General features: G+C 41.8%; 1 protein-coding gene across 1 annotated transcript in view; it reads right to left on the minus strand.

Moving 5' to 3' along the window:
* Positions 1 to 19,759, minus strand: part of GLP1R (glucagon like peptide 1 receptor) — a 91,022-nt gene extending 71,263 nt beyond the window's left edge. Inside the window, exon 1 of the mRNA XM_086744445.1 lies at positions 19,640 to 19,759. Coding sequence (XP_086600571.1) covers positions 19,640 to 19,732 — 93 coding nt within the window. The 5' untranslated portion in view covers positions 19,733 to 19,759. The remainder of the gene's footprint in view (positions 1 to 19,639) is intronic.
* Positions 19,760 to 26,928: the final 7,169 nt, after the last annotated feature.

A 26,928-nucleotide genomic window follows, 5' to 3' on the forward strand; every position in this document is an offset into this window, starting at 1 on the left:
GTAACAAGGACATCACCAACAGAGATAAAGAAGTCATTATCCCACTCTACTCAGCATTTGTCAGGCCACAGCTGGAACACTGTGTTCAGTTTTGGTCCCTGCTGTACAAAAAGAAAAAAAAAAAAAAGGAGATGTGGACAGGTTGAAGAGGGTCCAGGGAAAGGTCACAGATGATCAAAGGACTGGGAAGCCTGCCATATCAGGTAAGGCAGAGAGAATTGGGCTTGCTCAACCTTGAGAAAAGGTGGCTTAAGGATGACCTTATCCCCATGATCCCATGATCCAGTATTTAAAGGGTGGCTACAAAGAAGATGGAGGCTCCTTTTTTACAGGGAGTCACATGTAAAAGACAAGGGGTAATAGGTACAAGTTACTCCTAGGGAGATTCCAATTGGGCACAAGAGGAAAAATTTTTCACAATGAGATCAATCCACCATTGGAATAATCTGCTCAAGGAAGTGGTGAATTCCCCAACACTGGACACTAAGATTCAGCTGGACAGGGTGCTGGGCCATCTTCTCTAGACCGTGTTTTTGCCAAGAAAGCTTGGACTAGATTATCGTTGAGGTTCCTTCCAACCTGGTATTATGACTCAATGTCACCAGTTTGTCATCTCATCACTAGGATCCCTGAAACAAGCTCAATAAGAAAAACCAGCACAGACATAACCTTCATAGACCTTTCTATCACTGAATGCATTCCATTTACACTTTTTTTAGAATCACAGAATAGTTTGAGTTGGAAGGGACCTTTAAAGGTCACCTAGTGCAACCCCCCTGCAAGGAGCAGGGACATCTCCAACCAGATCAGGTTGCTCAGAGCCCCATCCAACCTGGCCTTGAATGTTTCCAGGGATGAGACATCCATCACCTCTCTGGGCAACCTGTTCCAGTGTTCTACCACCCTCAGTGTAAAAAAATTTTTCCTAATATCTAATCTGAATCTACCTTTAAACAAACTTCGCTCTCCAATTCAAAAATAAAGGATTTCATAGAAAAAAAAAATAAACAATGACCACAAAGCTATTAAAAGCAAACAAAACCAAACCCTCTGGTATATAATTTCATGGGTTCTACATCTACCCTTGTATAGAATCATAGAATGGTTAGGGTTGGAAGGGACCTTCAAAGGTCATCTAGTCCAACCCCCCTGTATAGAGATGCTAGAGAAGAATGCACTCTAATTGGTATGGCTTTTGCCATTCTAGTTGAGGGTAGTAGTTTATTTACATTTCAGCTAATGTGAATTAATTCCCTCAGCAGCTCATTGTCACAGTGGCTCGAGGTCCACTGTCCCATTACCTGCCATATTACTTTTTCCCCCACCTACCATCCCCTTGCCAAGGGGGGGGGGGCACCTTTGCAAATTGCTAGCATTTTCATCTACAGTTATGACACATTTGAAAACAGACCATCCAAGAGAAGTTCTGCCAGCAAAGTTCATTTTCCAGATGTCATCTGTTTTCCTTCCAAATACTAAAGAAAAGACAATGCAGAGGTGAACCTTTGCATAGCACAATGATAGGCTAGAACTCCCTACAACATCATCCTCACAATATTGCATTGTGTATACCATAGAGTTCACATTTATTTGATTGGATGCAGTGTGGTATTTTACAGTCTGCATATAGTCTTACACTTTTCAGCATTCAACCCATATGGCTGCCAAGCGTTATATTCCAAGGGCTTGATCTGTCAAAAACAAGACAGGAGCAATGTTGCATAAAGGCTAAAGTCTCAACTCAGCCCAATATGGAAAAGCATTAAAATGGTCAAAGAAAAGAGAGAGTAACAAGACAAAACAAGGTGCACTGAGATGCTACCCAGGGACTGCATTCTGATCACATGAAACACAGAAGTAACAGGTTGACAAACAAGGAGTAAATCAACATGCCTGAAGTTAAGCTCACATTGGATGATCACGTTACTTTATCCAAAGTTTGAGGGGGAACATCATGCAGTCCCTGGATATCAAGATCAACAGGGGGCAGAAGCTAGGAGAAAAAAAATCTGGCACCACACTGTATTGCAGCAGTACTCTCAGAGCCCTGTTCCCAAGCAGAGGGAGCCAGATGACATCAGTTTCCAGAGACCACTCAGACATGGAACTTGTATTCCTGCCTCCATCCAACCTCCCATGTCCTTTTCCTTCTACCTTCTTTTAAAACATATCTTAGAAGAGAACACTGGTGAAACACTAGAACAGGTTGCCCAGAGAGGTGGGAGATGCCCCATCCCTGGAGATGTTAATGGTCAGGCTAGACAGGGCTCTGAGCAACCTGATCTAGTTAAGGTGTGCCTGCTCCTTGCAGGGAGATTGAACTAGATGACCTTTAAAGGTCCCTTCCAACCCAAACCATTCTACGAGCCTATGAGTTTACCTTCCCTACATGGGAAGGGGGTGGGGGGCTGTGCTCCTGAAAGTCTCTAAGCAGAGAGGCAATTTAAAGCATCATCCTGCTATATTTGTGAGGTCTTGGTAGCAAAGGCTGTACAGTCATCTTTCCCCAGAAGTGATGTTAGAAGCAAGAGTCAACAGAAGATATGAATACACTACAATGTTTGCATTCACTTCTGCACTGTTTTATATTTGCTTTCATTTGCAGAGGCCAATTCAGCTTCCTTGAAGGCAAAACCAAAATGGCTCCAACCTGAAACCTGAATTTTCTGCTTTTTCATTCTCTGAGGACAGCTATCACCATCTTCTACAATATTTAAAATTACAATCAGACAGAATTAATGTATTTGCAAGACGCAGGAATGAAAGTCAATAAAATCAGAAACTTTCATTAATACTTTAATTGACATTAGCTTTTTCTCTTTTTTTTTTTAGTATCTTTAATATAGGACTAGTGCTTTTAGAGTTTCCATGGGACTAAGTAGGCTGAAGACGCTGAAATCAAGGAATTCCAAACAATATTTAATCATAACAATGGTATGTTATCACATTTGAGTCAAATGATTTGGCAATATCAGTAGCACCTTCCCTTCCTTCTCCTTTACACAAGAAAAAGTACCTGTCAAATTTATCTAGAATGGGTCTACTTCCCAGTTTTCCTATAGTCCCTCTCAGTCAGGGAAGCAGACTACAGAAACACAGAGCAGCTAAGTTGTAGCAGACTTTCCTTACTCTAGGACTGCAAAGCAATTTATGAACCATATTATTACCACAGGATTCAGGTCAGGCTTTTCCTCAAATCTGAATTAGTCTACCACAATACCCCTTTTAAAAAGAAGACTATAGTTTCTTCATTTTGGAAGCAGAGCAGAAAGATAGATGCTAAGTGTTACAGCAAGTAAACAGGTGACCAAGACATAAATAGAGTCTGGGAATTCTGTCTTCCCCTGGTTCCCCAAGGAGATGACAATATCGGCTCTCTGAAGTTAGTACCATGACAGCTGCATCTATAGATGACATAGAAGTTAATACAATTATGAATTCTTCTGTATGCTTAATCTTGCTTCAGTACACCCTTTCCTTAAGCTCAGAGGATTTTGTAGTTTAAGAAATTTAATAAGAAGCAATCCTCAAATGTTTATTTCAGAAGTCAATATTGGGCCAGTTTCAGACATTCTACACCATGAGTCTCAAAAAACCAAAATAGCAATTTTCCCAATTCCATCTCTGACTGGGTAAGAAATGAGTAAGCAGCCTGCAACCCATTTCAGTATTGTGCATACATCAGCTCACTCTTCTCCCAAATCCTCTACATTCTTACTTCAAATGCATTAATCTTCCATATATAATATTCAGATACTAATACTCAGTCCATCTTCTGCCCAGAGATCCTGGCATTAACTGCATGAGTTGAATCAGCAGCAGAGGGTCTTATGCATTGGTTCTGCAAGGCAATCCCACATGCTACCATGCTTCTGCCTCCTGAAAGCAGCACAGCAGAGGAACTTGGATGCAAGATATAAACTTCAATTTTGCAGAAAGTTATCCGTACCCCATCCTCACACCACTTCTAGTGGGCTTTGATCTTTGTCAGTTAGAGCCACACAACATCAATGCTGTTGTTTAACACCAGTCAGCAACTCAGTACCACACAGCTGCTTGCTCACCCTCCCCCTCCCCAGTGGGATGGGAGAGAGAATCAGAAGGGGAAAAGTAAGAAAAATCATGGGTAGAGATAAGAACAGTTTAATGATTGAAGTAAAATTAAAAATAATAATAATAATAAAAAATTGTAATGAAAAGGAAAACAACAAAAAAGAAAAACAAGTGATGCAACCACTCACCACCCACAGGCTGACACTCAGCCAGTCCTTGAGTAGCCATCGCCAACCCCCAGCCAATTTCTCCCAGCTTTATATGCTGAGCATGACACCATCTGGTATGGAATATCCCTTTGACCAGTTTGGGTCAGCTCTACTGGCTGCACCCCCTCCCAGCTTCTTGTACACCCCCAGCCTCCTCACTGGCAGGGCATGAGAACCTGAAAAAGAACCTGAAAAGTCCTTGACTTAGTATAAGCACTACTTAGCAACAAATAAAGTGTCAGTGTGTTATCAACATTATTCTCATACTAAATCCAAAACACAGCACTATACCAGCTGCTAGGAGGAAAATTAACTCTCAGTCAAAACCAGGACAATCATTTTGCCAACATGTGGAAAATATTATTTTCTTCTTTCAGAATCCTTACGAGACCCAGGATCAGATCTTATTTCTTTACTTCTGGCAGATACCACAGCCTTCAGCCCTACAGGTCTGCTGTCACAACAGCCAGTTTCAGAGACAGTCATAACTCTCCACAGAAATCAGCCTGCCTCCTGCTCAGCCCTTCATTCCTTCCCATACTCTTGGAGAGTTACATGGAGCTAAAGAGGTTTGTGGTTCAAGCTACAGAAGTGACCTGCAATTGATAGTATTTACATTTGGATTTACATTTCTTTCCATGCTTCTTTAGGGAGACCTTCAAAAGAAAGGCGAAAAGTGAGCAACAGAGGAAGACTACTGGTCAGACAACAAGCACACTGGTTTTCAGAAAGCAAGAGACAGGATAAAGCCCAAAAGCAGGGTGAAACAACTTCATAAGACAAAGGAAGAAAAACATGCAGAGAGCTTCAAGAAAGCTGTGATCCCAGCTGGACAAATGGAAACACAGAAGAAAGAGCTGCCTCTCCAGTCAAGTCTCTAACCTTTGTCAAAATGAATATTTTAAGTTGTGCACAAAGCTTCCTCTCCTCCATCGCCAATCTTCAAAGCACCAAAGGAAGCTGTGGCCGTACAGTAATAAAGCTGAAAATGGACAAGTCACTCAAAGGAATTAAAAATCATTCCATTAGTTCCATATTAGTAGTTTCACAGCCATATATTTCCCATCCAACATTAACCTTAAATTAAGCGGCACTTCTAGGAACAGAATAGATTCACACAGAATAGCTAAAGGAAAAAAAAAGTGAACTTAAATAGCAGTGGCTTTACATCACATGTTGTCATTTCTGAGGAAAAGTTTACTCTGATTTAGCTTACTCTGCAAAGGATTTATGTCTTACATCTCAGTTCATCCTTAAGATGTGCTTCTTGAGCACAGAGTCATCCTACAGTATAACTATCAGCATTTGAAACAGCAGAAGCCAGCGTGGCTGTTGAAATAAGTGGTTTCTCTGTCTCCAGAGAAAGGCTGCAATTCCCTCCTCCATCTCTCTCCCCTCTTCTCCTTATGCCAGCATAAGCACTTGTGCCATCACACTGTGAACCTGACAGGCAAACTCTTCCAGGGTAAAATTAAACAGGCAAAACCTTTAAGAGGATATGAGTTGCTGTGAAGCAGAGATAAGCAAAAGCAGCACAGCTCACAGTGAGGCATAAGAACAATCTTAATTATATCTACCATCTTCAAACTAAAAGGAGCCTAAAGTGAAGCCCACTACCTGTATAAAAATGTTAGGCTAGAAGTCCAATGCTTATTACTCAAAGAAGCAAAGATTTGAGGACTTCAGCTGTTGGAGAAATAGCCCTTAAGGTCTCTTTGTCTACGCTTGTTACTAGATGACTCATGATTTTTCACCTTTTGCCACTAGAAATGGTACAGGGCAACTATGGTGACCTTGAGGCCAGAATGATCTATTAAGATAATCAATTTCCTGCACAGCACCTTCTAGACCCCCACACTAACTTCTGTTTCCATCTCACACATGCTAGCTTAACCAGAAAAAACCACTCAGACACATACTTAATCTTGACTTAAAGACTAAGTAACAGACAACCCACTGCATCCTTCAGCAGGACACTATGGCTGAAAAACCTTGAGGTCCAACAACCTGAAGGAACAGCTTCTGTTCAAGTCACTGTGAGGTGTATTCTCCTCCTTTACAAGAGCTAATATTTATTCAGAACCTGTGAACAGGTCGTTGTGCTTGCAAACCTCCCAACATCATTTACACAATAGTTTCCAATTATTAAAAAGAGCGAGTCACGAATTCAAGTTTTATTCTTTGCACTTCCTATCTCCAAGATGAAGACTCCTTTAGCTATACAGACTGTTTAAAAAGAAAAAAAAAAAAAGTCTTTTTTTTCACCTGAAACACTTGTTTGTATAGTGATCAGCCGGCTGAGATCCTGTACTCAACTGGAGCCTTCCTGGGTTGTAGTGACAAGCATTAGCTTTTCAAAACCAAAAGAAAAACCAATAAAAATGTTCTAAAGACCTCAGTTTAAGAGTTGTTCAGATGCGTTCATTTTATGGAATTCAAGGAAAGAAGTAACACAATCAGAAAAGGCAGTAACTCACTATATGGAGGACAGGAAGATAACTCTGGCCAGAGCTGGGACACGGTCCCTGGAGCAGCCCATTAGACAAGCAGCTTGAGCAACCAGACAAACACATAGCAGACTGGCCAGCTTATCTGCTTTGTTTCCACCAAAACTTTTAATGGAAAGGACACTAACCCGCAGAACATTTCTCTTGTCAGATTACTTGGACCAGAAATACTCAAAAACTTAAGAAGGCGCCGGGGTGGAGGAAGAGACAGATGAGAGGGAAAAGAATGCTGAAGAGAAAGCTACAGTGATTTAGTCAAGACCAAAGTGGGCTGACACTTTCCATTCCTCACTGTTCAAATAGTTTCTTTTCCAGTTTGGATCATAAAACTAAATAAGAGATGAGCATGGCAAAATAAGCACAAAACAGTTAGCCTGCAATGGTGTTGGGAGTTGAATATTTCCATTTCAGCTGCCTGTCATCCTGTACTTGTGTTCCAAACTTGCCACAAGTTTACCATGAAATTATCTTCTCATTTCCCAGTGATACAGTCTGCTGCCCATGCTGCCTTTAAAGAAACACTTTTCTTCTGTGCTGATCCCAGCTGTCCATTGAGCAGGATACAGACACTTTGAACAGTATAATAAATATGTTTATTTTCAGAGCTTGATTTTGCTCCAAATACTTCCAGCATGACAAAAATAAGGAAAAGAGGGAAGAATAAGAACAGCTATAAATTAAAAACAAACCAAAAAACTCCAGAGGCCATAAAGTAGCATCAACATAGATATCATCTTGGATGTAAGCTAGGGACAGGAGAAGTATTTGGAATTCAAGATTTTTATGTGAGTTCTTTCTAGCACATTAACTGCAAATTTAATTTCTCTTGAGCAGCCAGTACATAGGCTCTCTCTCCCTCCCCTTCTCTGAAGTACACGCATATTCATGAATTACTTGAATGTATGAATTTTCTTTAAAGCTTTTTTAAGCATTATGCCAAGCAGCCCAGATAGAATGGCAAAGCCAAAATTAGAGAGGACTGGAAGTCCTGCTGTTGAAGAAAAACTAAAGTGTTTTCAAAGACAATAGGGGACAGCACACGGCAAAGATTAAAGCCAGGCAGTGAACCAAGTTGCTGAACCCAAGGAGAACTTTACAAGCAAAGGGCAAAACAAGGGACAGACATGAAGGAAACTAAGTATCGAAAGCTTGAGCAAGTAGAAAGTTAACCTCATGAACTATAACGGATGTTTACATTAGCTTTGTTCTCTCAGTATTACAGCCTTTAAGTTCCTCAAGTACTACACGTAGCACCAACTGACAGCTTAGTTTGTTATTAAGTGCCTGGCTCTAAAGAGTATACTGTTTAATACTACAAATAGTCTCACTGATAAAGATGTCTACAGCGCAGCTGTAACCCCTTCTCCCCCAAAATAAATTAGACAGAAACCAAGAACATTTTCAGAAAAAGACCTTCAAGCCCAACTCAACATAAAAAACAATTCATACTCCTCTGCCTTCTGTAGCTATTACAGCTATTTTCAAGGCACCTATCATATTAGCATCCAAGCACACAGATTTGGTAAATTAAATGGACACAGAAGAAAGCTCATTACTACCACTCCTTCCCCAAAACAGGTATTTGGAAGGAGTCATCTTACAACATGCACCTGTGGTCATGCTACCTTGTTATTAATAGTAAGAGTGACAACCACTCCTACTTTCTATGCACAGTGCAAGACAACACTAACCCATTTCCCTACTCAGTAATTAAAACATATGCCCACAGGAATGTTAATCACCTAACTCAACCGCCCTAAGATGAAGAGGGAAGATATTACAAGTTTGCAACTTTAAAATCTTTCTGTGCAAGATAGTCAAGGAAAAAAGCAAACACCCTCCCCAATCCCAAACTTGGACAACTCTTGTCATCTATCATCCACAAGATGTTCCACCAGACTTGCACACACAGACCACAAAGGCATTTAAACAAATCTTGAGCCACCTGTTTCTTCTTTCACCTGAGTGTTACATTCCCTGTTCCCAGAAGAAAGCCTTTATCTGCAAGTGTAGGCACTATAGGAGATAAAAAGAAAACACCAACAAAGAACAATGGCTTGTGAATGAGCCACAAGTTTCAGTTTGGCTAGACCCCTTGCCACCAGCAACCACTGTCTCAGACAGCACATCTCCCTTGATTGCTCAGACTAACCACAGCTACTACAGCAACAATGCTCACAGCTTTTTACCCATCTTCTCTTTCCCACTTACAGAGCCTTGTCCCCAAAGAGGACCCTAACTACTTTTCGTAGCTGAAAACATGTACTTCCTACCCATCCCTGCACAGACATTTCAGTTTTCTGTTGAAAACAAGAAATATTTTATCCTGAACAGGTTTTGAAAGAGTTTCCCCACAATACATCACCACCCCCTGGAGAAAAAAAAAAAAAAAAAAAAAAAAAAAAATCCCCTCTATTATCTTCCTTCAGGAAAGAGAAAGAGCATCCTGGAAGATCATCATAAAGGTCCAAACAAGAAACCGCTGTTCACATTTGGAAAGCCTGTGACATCCTTTTGCCAAAACCAAGTAGAAATAGTGAAAGCTGCACTAACTCAAAGCTTCTTTTACAGAAAACTAACAGTCTACAACTGTAACAGCTTCCTCTAGAATTAGTATGTAAGGGAAGAGATTAGTCCATGTAATCATTTGCCCAATTACCTACTCATATAATGTTTAATTGCTGGTGCAATCACATAAAGGTCTATTTGAGGCCAATCAGGTGATTATAAGTCTAGTGTACTGAGATTTACTAGATTTTTGCATCTTGAATAGAAGTTTTGAATAGTGAAATACCACATGTAAGCTTAGTCCCTAGTTAATTAAGAAGGATGAAGGGTGGCAGAGTGCAAAAGAAGGTAGCAGTGAGAAGCAAGATAAAACCTTCCTTGAATCATTAGGGGATGCCCCAACACAAAGTAGGAAAATAGATTAGAAAATATAGAGCTCATTGGCTGCTCAATGACTCATCAGCATGGATGCTATCTTACCACACAAGTAAGTAAAAAAGTTTTTTCCATCACAGGGCCAGCTCCAGGTGACCCTGCTTGAGCAGGGAGGTTGGACCAGATGACCTTCAGAGGTTCCTTCCAACTTCAGCTATTCTGTGATTCCGGTCCTGAGAGACCAACATAGCTTAGACATCAAAACAGGTAAAACAAACAAAAAAAAAAAACCCAAACAAAAATCTACAAAAAAAAAAAAGCACTTTCAAATTCCAGCTTTGTTTCCTGCAATTTACAGCTATCTCTGCTATCACATGGCCATTAAATTGAGTTCAAACTACAAAGCTAACATTATTTTATACTTAAGTCTCATTAGTAAAAGAATCAGTTTTATTCTAGAAAGTTTTAATACCCTCATTTATTACCACCAGGTGTCTTAATCCCCAAAGAGCAATGAACAAATTCAGAGCATACTGAGTTACTCTACAGATATCTTCGAATTCAAGTTTATCCTTTAACTAACAATAGCTGCTTCTTACAAGTCCATATGGAGAGAAGCTGAAGGAGACTGAATGCAGTTTTTGAAGAGTTTCCTGTATCAACTTTTATCCAAATTCAACTAATAAACAGGAGTGCTGAGATCTAGGCTTAAACACATCTATCATAACACTAAAAGTGCTGGAACTTAATTTTCTGAAATACTGTTTGAACAGGATGTTTCTGACCACCTTAATAACTGAATGTCTCCTGTACCATCTCTGTGACACTTCATATTTCATTTAGAAAAGTCCTATGTATCAAGGATTTGGGTCTTTTTGAAAGAAGTTCACTACAAATACATCTTAAGTTATTTGATGTGCAATTTGTAACTATGCAGTGTCATCGTAAACAGCACATAATAGCTCCCTCTTTTTTCCAGAGTGTACACTTCTTGCAGTGTCACTGAGTTAAAAAAGAATGGGATCTTTGTTATTCTTAGAGTGATGCAGTTCAAATGGTACTTGATTAATTTTTCTTCATTAAGAAACGGTAATGAAAATGGCAATAGATTAGAGGACACCACATCTGACAAAAGCAAAGACTGATAACTACTTCAAATAATTCCAATCAAATACCATACCTTTAATTTTCCCATCTCAAGGGATAAAAACGAAAAACTTCATTCATTCTGTAGAACTAGCTTTGTACAGATTATTTTTATTTGGGAGGAATGGGACTGAAGGAGGAACATCATTCATCCAGTGATACAGGGCTCTGTCTCTTATGTGTAGCCCACATGTAGCTGTACCAACATCTATAACATTTTTAAAAGTTACTTACATGGAAGCATAGGGTTTTTTCCAGGGTCTGTCTCTTTTCACAGCAGTAGTAGCACCTCTAGCAATATTAGGGCATATGAGGGAGGCTTCATAGATGTCGGTGTTCCCTTAAATTTCATGCTTCCTACTCAATTTCACCTACTGGAACAGAGTGAAAAATTAAAGTGTCTAAATTCTCACTCTGTGTGAAAGGCACAGAATTTGGATTTCTGTGTACAAAACTCCTCAGCACAATGATTGGTCTGTCCAGGAGCCACAGCCAGCCATAAAGACAATAGGCTTCTGGACTTCCCGAACCAGACAGGTACCTTGCCCTGTCACCCTATTCCAGCTCCCAAGGGGCTCACTCTGACTGAACAACACAAAGATCAAATTGAGACAAGTAAATTAAATGAACTTCATAAAGTAGTAATTTAAATAGAGCATTCTGTAGCTTACAAACCAAGTCTTTTGAAAGTTTCCTGGTTTTCCCCCTCCAATTCAGCATAAAGGAAGACACCTGATGCTTGTCAATGCTGCTGTACACCCAACCCTTTCTGTACGTCAAAATGTCTTATAGCAACTTTTCAGTAGCTTCTGTACAACACCAGACATATCAGAGGAGCAAATAAAGTTATCAATTTCCATCTTGAAGAAAATCTATGAAGAGGTTAACTGCATTGCCAGGAGTCCATGCATGTCAGGAAACGAATCTTTAGATAGAAGCCCATGGATATCAGGCATGTCAGTCTCTCCCACCAGAAGGTCTGAAAGGCAGTACTTACTACTTTCTCACACTACAGCTTAATAGTTACCTTAACCCCATACTTCAGCATTTCTTCCAGGCACCTGCAGAAGCATAAAACTAGATCAGGAACATCCTCCGAAGAGAGCAAGGTTTCCACCATTACTTTACCTTCTGAATGAGCCTCCTTCACGGGAGGGAGCAAAAAAAAAATCTGCTGGGTTGCTGGCAGCACATATAGCACTGTTGAAGATCGAACTGATGAAAGAACAAATGCAAAATTTAACTCATGATCTGGTCACATTAAAAACAAGCTTTGAAACATAGTTGCAAAGAGCTGAGCTGCAATGAAACAACCAGAATATACTTTGAGAAAAAAAAGTTTTTCCATTTTCAGAATGAAACAATACATAAGGATGAATACAGCATCCAGATGTTGGTCAATACCATGAGCAGTGTTGATATCTATAGAGAAGAAAGGGAGTAGGAATGTTAGCAAATAGAAGAATAAGGCCATTTTTTTTCCTACGGGAAAGAAACACATGGAAGTTTGTTGCTAGCAGAATTCAGTGGAAAAGGAAGATCGATGCTACATATCCTGAAATATTCAGAGCCTGATTTTAAGAGGTGTAATCCACACACTCCTTTGGAAGAAGTTTAGTAGGTCTTGCTCGTTTATCAGAGCTCAGTAGACAGCACAGTAAAGCTTGGTTATGGCATCAGCTGCCATTCCTCAACATAGAATACACTCAAGTAATTGGACCACCTTTCAAAGCACCAGAGAAATACTTGTTCTGAACAAGAGCCAGCGAACTCCAGAGGCAGCTCTTCTTTAATGCAGGCTCAGCTTCTTGCCTGCATTTGGCTTGTCCACACATAAGAGCAAGTCAGTCTAAACTACTTCTGCTGCCACAAAAACAGTCTGGCACAGAAGGACTGTTCCCTAAGCCTCTGCCAAGCACCAGAGACACATTCAATATAAAAGTCTCAGTGGCCACCCTTCTTCCCATTTACAGAAGGATATATAGGAGAGCACTGTTTTCCCTCCAGCTTTGCCCTTAGGCTGTCACAGAGGCATTTTGGTTTACCTGGTGCTAGGCCTTTCAGTGTGGCTCAGTTTTCAGACTGAAGTGCTGAGCAGCACCAAAACTGCATATCTCAGAGGGGTTACCAAAGTGTCGTGGTTTAGCCCTACTCAGTAGCTAAATACCACACAGTTGCTCCCTCCCTCCTCACTATTCCCTGCCTCCCCACAGTAGGACAGGGAGGAGAATTGGTAAAGAGACAGCAAAACTTGTGGGTTGAGATAAAAAAAAAAAAGTTTAAAGAGAACAACAGAGGAAAAGAAAACAGAAATGGAAAACAAATCCCAATAACAGGAAAAAAAAAAAAAAAACAAAAAAAACTTAAGCAGGTAATTTACAGTACAATAGCTCATGGTGGATCCTGATACCTGTATCCCTCCTGAATAGCAGGAACCTCCCCTCAGCACCATCCCCACTTTATACACTGGGCACAATGTCCCATGGGATGGACAGCCCTTTGGCAAATTTGGGTAAACTGTCCCAGCTGTTTTCTCCAGTCACAGGTGCCATCAGCTCCAGTTCCTCTCCCAGCTCAGGTGAAAATTAACTCCATCCTAGCCAGAACCAGGACAGGAGTTCATAGTCTAACATTTGCAGAAGCTTCTTCCACACACATCTTGACCCTTTAGCTACTTTCAAGGCACAACCAGAAAGCAGGTTCACTTTCCTGAACTACTCCCATAGTACAGCAGAGAGTGCATAGAAGTAGCAAGAGAGCAAGGAAAAGGGCAGCAGCAAACAACTGCTAAAATTACACATCAAGACAACAATGCAAGTTTCCAAAATTGTCCTGAAGACAAAGGTGGCACTGGGAGAGGAGCAGGACATGTGCATAAGTGAGACAGGGCAAGAAAACAACAGGAGAACACAGATGAGCTCAACGGACAGAAGAGCACAACACAGAAAAATACAGTAATTGGGGAAGCCAGCATAAAAGAAGCTAGGAAATAGATGGTGAGAGGGTAAACTAACAATGAAATGCAATCAATTGCAAGAAAAACAGCAGTCAATACCAGACTGCACTAAGACTGCAATCCATTAACAATCAATTAGAGTGAAACAGCAATAATACAACGCAAGTAAAATGGCCAGCTGAAAGAACTATTCTTTTCCATATGTGTAAACTGCAATTTCCTCTATCCAGTTACCATTTTTTTTAAATTGTTCATTCAATTAAATTAAGCCTGTCTCTATTCTATACATAGCTACAGTATTTATTGGACTATTAAGAAGCCATACTTCAACCTGGGGCAGGGGGTTGCTCACAAGGTTTTCATGTAAGCATTGGGGAAAGAAATTCTCATGTCTGCACTTCGCAAGCTGTATCGATTAATTCACAACATCACAGGGCAGGGGTGGTTGTTTGTTTCTTTGAAAACATAAGACCATAAGGGGAAGACATAAGATTAAGGGGAAGACAACTGGTGGAAAATCCACTCATGTTCTCCTCCACAAAGATCTGCCACACTGTATCCCAGGAACACGATCTGCAAGGCTTACTGAAGTCCAGATAAAGCTGCAGGGAGTCTCCCTTTGCATCGGTAATTCATGGCAGTAAGAGTAATTTACTTTCCTTCAGCAGTGGATGAGGTGGACTTTCCATGCTTACAAACCACAGATGATGCTGCTGCAATTGTGCCTGGAGATTCTCCTACTACCTATGAAGACTGACACACATTTTGTAAGCTCCTCCATGCTCACACCAAAGGATCACTGGAACCCAGCAGATCATAGGCCAGTGTAGCTGCTATGTATAAACACCAGTTTCCAATACTGAACAAAAAGAGCCAGAAAAGAACAGTATTCAGCCACCAGAAGCAAATCTATACTCACTTATAGCAAGTTCCAATTTGCTGCATTTTGCATAAAACTACAACATTTGAAGGGGCGTCATTTAGCAAGCTAGAGATGCCTAGACACTGTTTACCCTGCCCCTCTTCTGATGGGAAGCATTGGATCCAAGTACCAAACTCGTCTCTTCATGGGTAGCTAGGTTAGGAAGATTTGATTTAATTATAGGAGTTCCTGCCTGATGTTTTAGTTCAGCCTCACAAGAAAACAACACTGTAGGGCTTAAACAGAAGGTCTCTTATCTACTGAGCAGACAACTTTCTTCCATAGCAGAGAAACATCTGCTATTGTGTAAACTTACTTTTGTTAAGACACAAACTAATGGAACTGATGCACTGTGCCAAGGAAACTTGAGCAGACAGCCTTGGCAGCACTGGTTTACCAGAGGGAAAGAAATACAAGAAGCTTTTAATGAAAGAAGCCGAATGCAAAGATAATAGCTGTCATTCCAGTACATCACTGCAGAAGGAAACAATCCGTTTTCCGAAGGATTTCTCCAAGTTATAAACTAGCAAAGGCCCTGTGATTTCAGAAATAACAGCCCCTCCTGGTTTGTCATCTCAAATAACTGGCAATCAATCAAAACAGCAAATTAAAGCTCAATTTAGTTTGACAAGCTAACAGAAACAGGATATGATACAATACCTTTAAAAAAAAAAATCTCTCTAACAGCCAGCAGACAACTGGTTGTGCTTTGTAGAACAGACCCAGTTTCACTGAACTTCATTGCAGCTACAGAGCTACAACTTCTTTGAGAAGAAAAACCTGTACTCTCAAAGTGATGGAGCCTTGCAAAACTAAAACTCCCACCCTCCAGAAGACAGCCAAAAGTGCCTCACTGCTATTACAGTCATGAAACACATCCTTCCACGCCTAGCTGTATCTGCCTACGCTTTATCTCAAATACTTTCATCCAAACTCTTTCAGACTGCTGCCTAGAGTGGTGGGGAAGGGTGCGGCAATGACACCAGAAATACGGGGAAGGTAGAAAGATTTGACAACTGTTTCACTAAAACTTGCCTGGACCAGACATCAGAGCTGTAAAACAATGCCAAGGGCCAAGTCAAAGCAGTTGTTCTGCTTTATGGAATACAGTCCTTTCCTTTGCCCCTTGGAGACTTGATATCCTAGGCTCCTTCAGCCCAAAATACATGTCATTTCCCCCCTCTCCCCATACAGTTCGGTTTGGGATATTATAACAAGTAAATAAATATCTTCTTCTTAGCTTGCATAATCAGATTTTCTGTGTTAGGCCATCTGTCACTAGCTTTATAAAGTTTCCAGAAAATTAGACTTGTTTCTAAAGAAAAAAGCAAACAACAAAAAAAAATTTCCCATATTATTTTATGAATACATAAAGGTTTTAGTCATTTAGGATAGCAACTTAATCTGTTGATTTAGATGATTGAGCTATTCAGTAATTAAAAGATTTACACCATATTAATATCGTCATGAATTTAAATGGCCTACAAATATTAAGTTTAAGAACCTGGCCATATTCCTGGGAAATAAGCCCATTACCTAGGAGCCAGCCAAGTATCCTTGATAATAACTCCAGCAAGGTGGCACAGCAGGAGACCTCCTCTGTTCACCCTTTACTCCACTGCTTTCTATACCACTGCCAGTACATGCTGCTGAGACTGGCCTAGAACATTTTGATTTTCAGAGCGCAGGCAACAAGAAAGCCAGCTCTGTGCAAGCTTTTGGGAGAAAGAAAAAGAAAAACTCAGAACTTCCAGCCAGCCCAAGTATGGAGGGATTTTTGCCCAGGTGTAGGCCCGCTAACCAAGATGCAGTCCCACCCCCCCATCCTTGCTTCTGCATGGAGTCACTGGTTTCCAGGTCACTGTTCCATTTGTTTTCCAGGCAAGCTCTAGAGCCCTAATGACTTCTAACGGACACAAATCTACAGGACAGTGGCAGTCAGGAACCTTAGTTCAGTTCTCTCAGCATTCAGGTACGCACCAGAAGTCAAGAAGTCAAAAAAGGTACAGTCCTGCAAGTCCGTGCTGGGACATTCACACACACAGGACCTCTGTGCTGCCAAGGGCAGAGCACAGCAGACTAACAAGGCACTCAAAACCACCCCCCTCACACTGCATTTTTTCCTCATGGCATATCAGGATTCAAAGCTAGCAGCCTAAGGGACAGCCACGTGATCCCAGATACCTGTGGTTAAAGCAGCAGATGCAGCAGAACTAGGAGCAGTCGCAGAAGGCTCCAAAAGGGTGAGTGAGTAGCAGTAACTGTGTGCACCCCTAACACCTGCAATCTAAGAAGTCACGCTGACTGCTGGTCTGGAGAACAGACTAGCAACTGTATGTAAATAGGCATGAACAATAATGGTAATTGGGAGCACCAATAACATACACATACCTAAAAATCAAATACGCTCTAATTAATGTTGATACTGATGTACTCTACTGATGTAGAGTACTTTTCTATTCCCATACAAGAGCACTTCAGAAACAAGAGCCGAGGAGAGCAAAAGATCTGTAACCTTTCCAAACTCACTTGTTTGTACTTGCACCCAGGAGCCTGCATTATTCACATTTTAGCTTGTGGAATGAAAGCACTGGGGTAGTTTGAAAAACACAACCCCCAATTAAGAACTGTGGCACAGCTCCTATCTGCTCTTCACTAACATTTAAACTGCTTCCTTCAAGATTGTCTTAGGAAATCTTTGAGCATAAGTGCTACATAGAAAATGAGGATCTGAAATCCAAATCCAGGAGAAAACTGGATGGTAGGAAACTAGCAGCCAGCTGTGCTTGGCTCTGTCAGCAGCAGGACGTGGCTGCTCCAGGCCAAGCAGGGAAAGGACACAGGCTCTTCCTTAGTAACAAGATTCTGCAATGCAGCCATGTGCTACCAGCTCTTGGTCATTTTACTACGCTCAATGCAGTAATGGAGATCTAGAGACTTATTAAGCAATTCCCAGTCACTCTGCATTTAAGATGATGGCAAGTAAGCAGCATCACCCCAAATAAAAACTCTGTACATAGAAGGAAGAAAAACCTAAGTCCATTCTCAGCTTTCTCTTCTCCATCTCCCCCTTCTCACTTGTTTGAGGGGTTGAGGGGAGAGAGAGGGAAGGTTAGAGTAAAACAGGAGTCACAATACTGAAAAAAATACTTCCTCCCCCGCCTTCATATCAAATCATTCTACCTTCCTCTCACACCTGTCTTGCCCATTTAAACCAGAAAACCTTGCAGCTGATTGTTACTACCCAGAATTTACTATCCACTAGTGCCTAAAACCGGCACTATTTCCAGTTTACTTTAAATATCACCTCTAACGCTATTCTGAACAGAGCATGAGAAAAGACTCTCAAGAGCAAGAGCTCCACGCTTTTGTACACTTAGGACTGAGCAGAGTGTTTTGTACATTTTCTCAGCATACAACAGGCACAATCACTGCTCTAGACAAGTTGTCAGGTAAGACCCTCTAGTGTCAGAAGAGGCTATAAGAGTTCTCGCTTTCTTGCCAGACTGAAGTCAAAGGGCAACCGTAGTGTCAAGATCAGGGAAGCGTCTTTCTTCTCACCTCCCCCCAGTTCCACATCCAGCAAAAGGGGACCCCTTTGCTAGGGAAGGTGCTCCACTTGGATTCGCTGCCTCTGGCAGCCCCCTCCTTAGTTTGCTCTCCCTAGTGCAAGCTCAAGCCACTCAGCACCTTGTCCTGCCAAACAACAGACACCTCCATGGATGGAGGTTCCCCAGCCTTGTTTCAGTATCTGATCAGATATTTTTCCCAACTGGAATTTTCCCTGATGCAACTCATACCTGTTGCCTCTTTAAGGGCCAATGGCCATAACAAGGACAAACAAAACCACCCAAAAATCCCACCCCAGAAGCCAATGCCTAAGACAACACTGCAGACTCAGACACAGTTGGGAACCAAACAGATCATCTTAGTGATCTTCTGTATAAACCAGTAACCTCAAAACCTTCCAGCAACTGAAGGGAAGCTGCACAGAGAGTGAGCTGGGTCCATCACCAGCTTCACCATCCCTTCCTTCTCCTCCACTGCCCGCATCCTCGGCTTCAAGTCCACCCTCGCTCTCCCTACAGCTGCGGCAGCCCCCTCCCGTCACCTCCCCTCTCTCACCAGTCTCCCTTGTCCTCCTCTGTCCCCAGCCACACCAAACTGCACCTCTCCGTCTGTCACCCTTCCCTCCCTCTTCCCCATCGCTCTTCGCAACAAACCACACTTCGTTTTCCCACCCTGGCCCAGCTCCTGCCTCTTCCCGAGGCGGCCGCAGCTCGGCAGGGCTGGCAGCTCCCCCCTCCCAACAAGCGCCCAGGGAAGAAGAGAAAAAACCCCACGGCCCCGTCTGTTCCAGCCGGCAGCGGCCGGAGAAAGGGTCAGGAGCGAACCCGCCCGGCGCTGCGGCGAGACAGCGGGGTCCAGCGCCCGGCAGGTCCCGTCCAATTTCAGACCGGGGGTTTCCCGCCCGCTCCCCCTCCGCTCCTACCGCGTTCCCGTCTGCCTCGCCCGGCGCGACCCCGCCCTGGCTTTCCCACGGCGCTGCACTCGTTTGACATTACAAACCCGCGTGTTATTTCCCGGGGCGGGGGGGAAGCGTTCCCCCGCAGCGGCAGCGTCCCCGCTTCTTTCCTCCCCTCAGGGTCCCCCCTCCCCGCCCCCGCCGGGGCGCACGCGACGGGCGCCAGAGCTGCGCGGGACGCGTGCGCGCGCACCAATCCCCGCTGCGGGGGCGCGCTGCGCACCCAAAAAGTAACGCGTTTGACTTCTGACTCGTTCTTGACGAGCACCTGGGCACCAGGAGCCGCGTCCCGCCGCTCCCCCGCGGCCGCCTCTCGCTCCGCGGCGCGGAAATCCGCGGCGGAGGGCGGCCCCCGCCGCCCCACCGCTGAGGGGGCGCGGGGAAGGGGGCAACCCCGGCCCGCGCAAGTTGGGCGGCCGGCACCACCTCTGCACTCACCCGCCTGACGGGGAGGGCCCTTCCCGCGGCCGCCAGCAGCTGGAGCAGGAGGAGAACGGAGCCGAGCGGCGGTGCCAGCGGGGAGGGGGGCATGTCCGGGGCCGCCCCCCATGCGCGGGGGCCCGGCGAGACTCCCGCTCCCCGCGGAGGCTCAGCAGCAGCAGCGGGAGCTCCGGCGGCCGCTTTTGTAGCGGCGGAGGCGGGGCAGGGGCCGGCCCAGGTGCGGTGCGGTGCGGCCGGCCCGGCGGGGATGGGTCGCGGTCGCTGTCGCCGCTGCGGGGGCGGAGGGGGGGGGACTCCGGGGGTCGCTGCGTGGTGCGGGTGGGCTGGGTGCTGTTGTCCTCAGCGCGAAGGGCTGTTTCGGGGAGGGGAAGGAAAAACAAAAAAATAGCCGAGAAAGCGCCTTTGCCATCCTGACCCCCACCTCTTCATCTTCTTTTCTTTTAATCAGACTTTGCCCGGGCTTCGGCATCTTAGTGGCCTTCATGCTGTTCGTGACGTCCGCGTTTTATTAGTTTTTAATAACAGTAAATGCAGTTACCCATTTATAACATCAATTTGCAGAGCTGCACGTCAGATCAGAGCTTGGTTTCCAAGTTAAAGTCAGGGCACAGGTCAGTCCCTGCAGTAATATGATGTGCAGATTTGGAAAATTCAGAATACTTATTTGTCTAGCAAAAGAAGGCTCTGAATCTGCTTTGTACTCAATTTGTATTATTGTCCTTACATACTGACTTTGCACCGATCAGTAATACTAAATGTTCACTAAATCACGTGTATTTGGTGAGATCATACACCAGAATCTGGAAGAAGAAAGTATATAGAACCTAACAGATTTGGAAGGAGACATTGCAAATGAACTGGCAACAGGGAAAGAGATTTCACATTGGTCTGTTAAATGCTACTGGAATATAAAGAAGTTAATAGCTTAAATATGAATGATTTATATTAATTTCAAACACAACATCAGGCTGATGCTTTGGGAATGTAACTGCTCAGAGCGTCGATGCTGCGAGATCATGAAATTGCTCAGCCTGTGAACTGGCAGGACAGCAGTTACATCTCAACAGCTAACTCCCGGCAGAAAGGATTTGCCACAGTGGTTGGGTTGACTGAAGGCTGAAAAGATATTTCCTTAAACTTTTCTCAAGTGAGAAAACAAAGATTGAAGAAAAATTTAAAAATTGCTCCCAAAGAGGAAAGAAAGAACTTACATTTTGGATTGTTAAAATACACGATCCCCAAACATCCGAAGTTAGTTGAAACCCGTAGTGTCTACCTCAGGTGATGTTTTTTATGTTGCTCATGGAGATTTTTTTTTTTTTTTTTTACTACCCCAGTAAAAGAAATACTCTGTTCCTGTGGAATAATTATGTCTGCTACAGACATTGCTGAAGACTTAGGGAACAATAAGAAGGAATGAAGAATAAAGATTTAATTGAAAAAAGCATGTTCAGCCACAGCAATGTCACCCGGACCAATGAAAAGACTCTGATTTTTAAAGAAATCAGGGATCCCCTGGATTAAAACCCATACCTAATGTTTGCCTCAAAGGGATAAAGATAATGAGACGGGGAAAGCCACCCTATTTCACCTGAATCTGTATTTTTTTTTATGTTTGTGCTAAGGCAAATTACACATAAAGATGAAAAACTTCTGTAAAAAAACTGTATTTCTGTTACCTTCAGTTATCACACATCCTTGAAGGAAGCAAGCAGAGAGCATCTGCAATACCAGACTGCTGAAAAATGTGACTAGGAAAATTAACAGTTGGCTGTTAATTAACAACTTTCTGTGGTTTAACTCCCCTGAAAGTCTGACAGAGGACCCTTCCCAAGCCTGGTTATACCTCACAGAAATGTTTTATTTGAAGCCCAACACCTGACTGCATTTGGAAGTGCCCTAAGGGCTGGCCTTACCTCCTGGCACCTGAAGACCGTGCACGTTACAGCTGCTTTCAATAAACCAACAGAACTACTGGGCAACTGAGGAAAATCTCTTCCATCTTCTTTCAGGCCAGACAGCAGAAATTTTTAAATAAAGGGAAAGAAACCTCTTCCACCTGTAGAGCACACCAGCCTTTAGCAAGGTGCACCTACCTCACATGCAGATCTCTACTGCTTTCTATTGCTTCTGCACCACGCGTATCGATCAAGTTTTCCAGTTAAGACTTCTGCTCCCAAGATGACTCCCAGCACCCGTTGTGCAGCAGAGGGCCAGCTGCTTTCACAAGAGCTTAATAGGCTCATGGCTCTGTTGAAGCACCTTATCAGGGCTATGAGGGTGACATATATCGCTTTGGAAGCAGAGGTATTTCTCTGGAATAATTCTGCTTTCCAGAAATAAACAAAAGTAACTTTTTAGGTATTGTGACTTCATACACTAGTGTTATCTACATGAATGTTTTTGGAGAAAAAAAAAAAAAAAGGATCAGTGTAAACTCTGAACAGGCACTTTTTTATTGCGCCTATTAAGAAGCTATTATCAAATTTCAGTAGACTGAACAAATCCTCTTGACTTAAATAACTGTAATAAAAGAGAGGTCATTTTCCTAGAGATGGAAAGGCATTTGTCCAATAAATTCAAATCTTTTGGGGGGTGAAATACTGATGAAAGTTGCCTCTAAAGCCTGGGTCTGCTGGATTTTTGTTAAATTTATTCACAGTTTTATTAATAGTAAAATTTAACTTGACCTTTTGTCAGTGTTAATGTAGTAAAAGAACAATTTGAAAATAGCCACGTGAAGCATTAAAATGGCACCATCCAAATTTGAAAGCTGCTGGCGTCCTTTCAGTTTGAAAAATGCAATGCAAGGAGTTGAGGAAGCTTTGTACAACTTAGGAATTTTGTTTGCTGAGGCAAACATCTCTTTTTTTTTTTTCCGTAGCTGAAGGACTGGAAATGCTATTTAAAATGCAGGACTTCATAACTTCTCTATTCTTCCTTTACCTCTAGGCTGGACCAAACCTCTCAGATGTATTAAGGAGAAGCTACCTTGCAGTTACACTGCAACACAGGGGTTATTGTATTGACCGTTGAGCATTATTAATGCAATTTACTATATTTTGAGGGCTAAACTGCATTTTGAGAAAGCTCAGTGTCTCCTTCAATAACCTCCCTTGATAATCCTTTTCCGCAGAAACAGCGTAACCAGTGGCTTGCCACAGCAGGTTCCCATGGGTGAGAGACAAAGCCTTTGCAAGGGTTTGGGCTCTCTCATGCTTGAGAACTCTGACAACTAGCCCCATAAATGCAGAAAGTAACATCCCTGCCCCACATGAGACTGAATGCTTTGTCTCTGAAACTTTCTGAAGAGAAAAATCTGTTTCATGGAGAAACTGCATGTTTCTGCTGTGACATTTGCTGAGTAACAGACATTTTCCTAAGCTGCCTTGGGCAGTATCCTAAAGAATGTTACCAGTTTTCAGTGCAAGTTATGCACGTCGTGCTTCTCCATGACCAGTAGTTACTTGCTTTTATAACAATTTTGTTTATGGGATAGAGAGATACAATACTTGGAAACAACCACAGTGCAAATGGATCTAAACTCCTAGTGAGATTTTATTCCTTTCTACCTGGTAAATGTATATTTGAAGTTGCAGGGTACAGGGTTGCTGAGATTTGGAGAATGAAGGATTTCACCCAACCTCAGGATTTATATGAAAAGTTGAGGGAGTTGCTGTCCTGTACAGTGGCTGTGTAAGAGCTGCTCACATGCCTAGAAGGCTGTTAGCTATTTACTTTTGTGTTTTGTAACTGTAGTGTGCCGCAGCAATGAATACGCTTTGGCTCATTTTTCATTTTACAAAGCCGAGAGGAACTGTCAGTAAAAATCTTTCCAAGCTCAGTAAAAGCTAAAGTGTCTGAGCTGAGGACCACCACCTATGAAGTTATTCAAATGAATCACTTAGAAATTTGAAATATGTGTTTCGGAAAGGAAGCAGAAGAATTTGAGTGTTGAATCATTGAATGTGAATGGTGTTTGTAGAATTTTAATTCAAATAGAGTTCATCTAAGTGGAATCCTTCTATAGACTTCCTGGGGGAGTGGGGGGGCGGGGGGTAGCTCTGAGCAGTAGTATGCAAATGAGAGTATGAGAATTACAAACACATAAGCTACAACTTGTCTTGGAGCTATACGTACTTTAATATCTTTGGAGAAACTAAATCGTCTGAATTGTACCTTGAAACCTGGAGTTTGTGAAGTGGGTAATATACGCATCTTAGTAATATTCAAAATGATCTTACAGTATTTTGTATCAGAACATGGCTACAGCAAATAGTTTTACGACAGATCAATGTACAAAATTTCAAAATGTGTAGTGCAATAGGAAGCAGGAGAATTTCTTCTGTTTACTGGCCATAGTACATATTTATGCATTACGTCTCATTATTTTTAGTTTAGTGCTTGTAAGTGCTAATTGTTCTGTTGCTTAAGTTATCTGCCCAGATGTAGGAGAACGTGCTCAGTACATGAAATGCCTCATGGTAGCTAAGCAGTGCTGGAGAGCAGGGGTTGAAATCACCCAGTTTTCTATAATGTATAGTATTGCAAATGCAGACTCGGAATGAATGAACGTAAGTTGTTGCTAGTTTGCAGTTCCAGACATGAGGGCCTGGTTGTATGTAAAGATACGAAAAGAATGAGCAGTGCTTGTGCAAAATGGACTGCTCCATTTTTCAGCTGTCAGATAGAACGGCTTGTACACTTCAGGCTATATATTTCTTGATGACAACAAATAAATGAGTGTAAAGATTTTTTTTTTAAACTGAAGTTTTGTAAACTAAATAATTAACTGAAATAGATGTATCTCCTTTTAGGGTCTAGCTGCCTTGTGGAATTTATTCTATGTAATGTTTATATGGAGGGATTGATTTAGATAGGTATTTAATTTCAATACAAAGCTTACATTCTTTGTCTTATAAAGAAGAAATTGCTTTAAATCTTTTCCATAAAATGTTGTTGACTCTATGTTTAGTAATTTGTGAGTCTGACCCAGACATTCCTATATTTAAAAACCTTAGAAGTATAGAAATGTAAAGGTTCTTTGCAGCTATGTGATATAATAGGAAACAACTTTATTGCAGTTTGACTTTCTTACGATAATACCTGACTCCTACTTAAAATTTCCTAATTAAAAATACCCTGTTCAAGAATACTTTCTTATGAATTGTAGTTTGGACTATAGAAGGCTGCTAGGATGAACAAAATTAAAAGATGCCTGTGCAAAGGAAATGATAGTAACAAATACTCTGTAGAACATTCAATTTCTCTCCTAGTTTTTCGCAAGAAGAAAGTAGGAAGCTGTGAATCACAGAACAAAGGAAGGAAAGAGTAAAGTCAAATTATTATTTATTAAGTAAAATTGACAAAAATATTGCTCTCCTCTCTCCCTCTTTTGTAGTGGTAGCTTTTTTTCTGCGAGGAAATTATTTGGAAATCACCCCATTCCATATATTCTCACTAAGGGAAACCTTGACACGAAAAGGAAAACTGTCTTGTACAGTTTGATGTATGTCTTGTGCAATGATGATAATGCTGGTCTTTTCCAAAGAGACAGGGAAGATTTCTGTCTACTCTGCTGCTAGATGCCTAGTAGCTAGGACCTGGATTCCCTCAGTAAAAGGCTTCCCAAATACTGAGACAATAATTTAGTAGCTTGTCTGTGGCATCTGATGGGTTTTTGAGAAAAATATGCTTTGAAGAGGGACAGGATGTGTCTCTTGAGAAAGAGGTAATATTTTATAGTCTAGCATTTTGGATCAAAAAATATTCCCTGGATGAATGAGTGAGATGGGAAACCAGTTTCATGGGTTTCCCAGTGCTATCATGGCTATGACTAAAGAGAGAGAGAGAGAGGGGTACTCTTTGGAATAAATTCTCTAGATCGTAAATATGCAGATTAAATCCTTTCTATTTACAGAGCTATTTACATTACAGTAATTTTACTTTTTGTGCTCATGTGTTCAGTGAGAAGGAGATCACAAACACAATCACAGTGTCTTTTGAGGCTGCAGCTTTTCACATCATAAACATCCCCCCAAAAGAGTGGCCCTAACCATCATTAGTTTACATCACTATACAGCAGCCTGCTCATAAGTCACCTGAAGCTGCAAGGAAGAAGGGCAATTATCTCTTTAACGCAGTTCTCTGAATTACCATGTCTGTAAGGCAAATAGTCATTCTGCCTTTGAGTATCTGTTCACGGAAATCTCACTTTGGTGATTAGCCAGCAGACTTTGAGAAATTAATATTAGGAGTTTTAATTAGCTAACCTCTTGAACAACCACTTGACTAATCTGAATATCAAATATAAACGCTGGTAGGAGGAATTACTGATTAGTGAATATAATTGGGAAGCTACAGAGAGTTTATCTGTTAAGACCTGCTACCAAGATTGCTTTGCAAAAATGGAGTGTAAGGTGAATGGGAGGAGTCAACTTGTTGATATTGTAAGACATTAGAAGCTGCAGATCCACAAGGAAAGTCTAGGAGTTGGGGCAGGTGTTGGGGGAAAGGCAAGGGGTCAGAGAGGACCTATTTTAACTGTGTCATTTTGTCGTAGAAAGATAAAAAGGTAATGTTATCCTAATATCCAGAGAGTGGAGTCACATTTCCATGGCGCTAAATGAGGCTTAGGGGGAAAAATAATTATTACTGTAATTTAATTAAGGTAAATGTTGGAACTGATATTAAGGATACATTTTGGGTGAGATATCAGTATTTATGATAAATAATAAAATAATTTTCCTGAGGATTGAGCCTCACGTGAATGCTGTGAATAATATCTTGATTAATAAAAAAGAATTAAAATATACAAGGCAAATGGTAGGTCTATCAGCAAGACAAGGATTAAGTCAAAGTCAAAAAAACCTGGCAGAACACAACCACTAATCCTTTTAGACATTTGAGAATGCAAAAATAGTGGAAGTTGGATAAGTCAGGTCTTGCATTCTTGGATATCTGTTAATTACTAGTCATCTACCTAACTAATACCTTAGTTGAGTAATTCCTTTATTAAACAGTCAATGCAGTAAGTTAGAGACTGTTCAGATATACCCAAGGACCTTATTAGCATATATTTCTATCTAATAAATTAGAAATTGTAATGGAAATAAAGAGGTATAAAAATGAGTCATACATGTTAGCAGTATGAAATCTAGAGGCAGAAACAGAGGGTTTGGACGAAGAAAATTATTCTATGGAATTAACAAATCTTTTAAGTTAAAGTTTAGCTGAAATGTTACCTTCTTGGATTGATTGGAACAAGCTCATTCCAATCAGTGATT

This window comes from Chlamydotis macqueenii, chromosome 3 (assembly GCF_036417535.1).
Source record: "Chlamydotis macqueenii isolate bChlMac1 chromosome 3, bChlMac1.mat, whole genome shotgun sequence".
NCBI lineage: Eukaryota > Metazoa > Chordata > Aves > Otidiformes > Otididae > Chlamydotis > Chlamydotis macqueenii.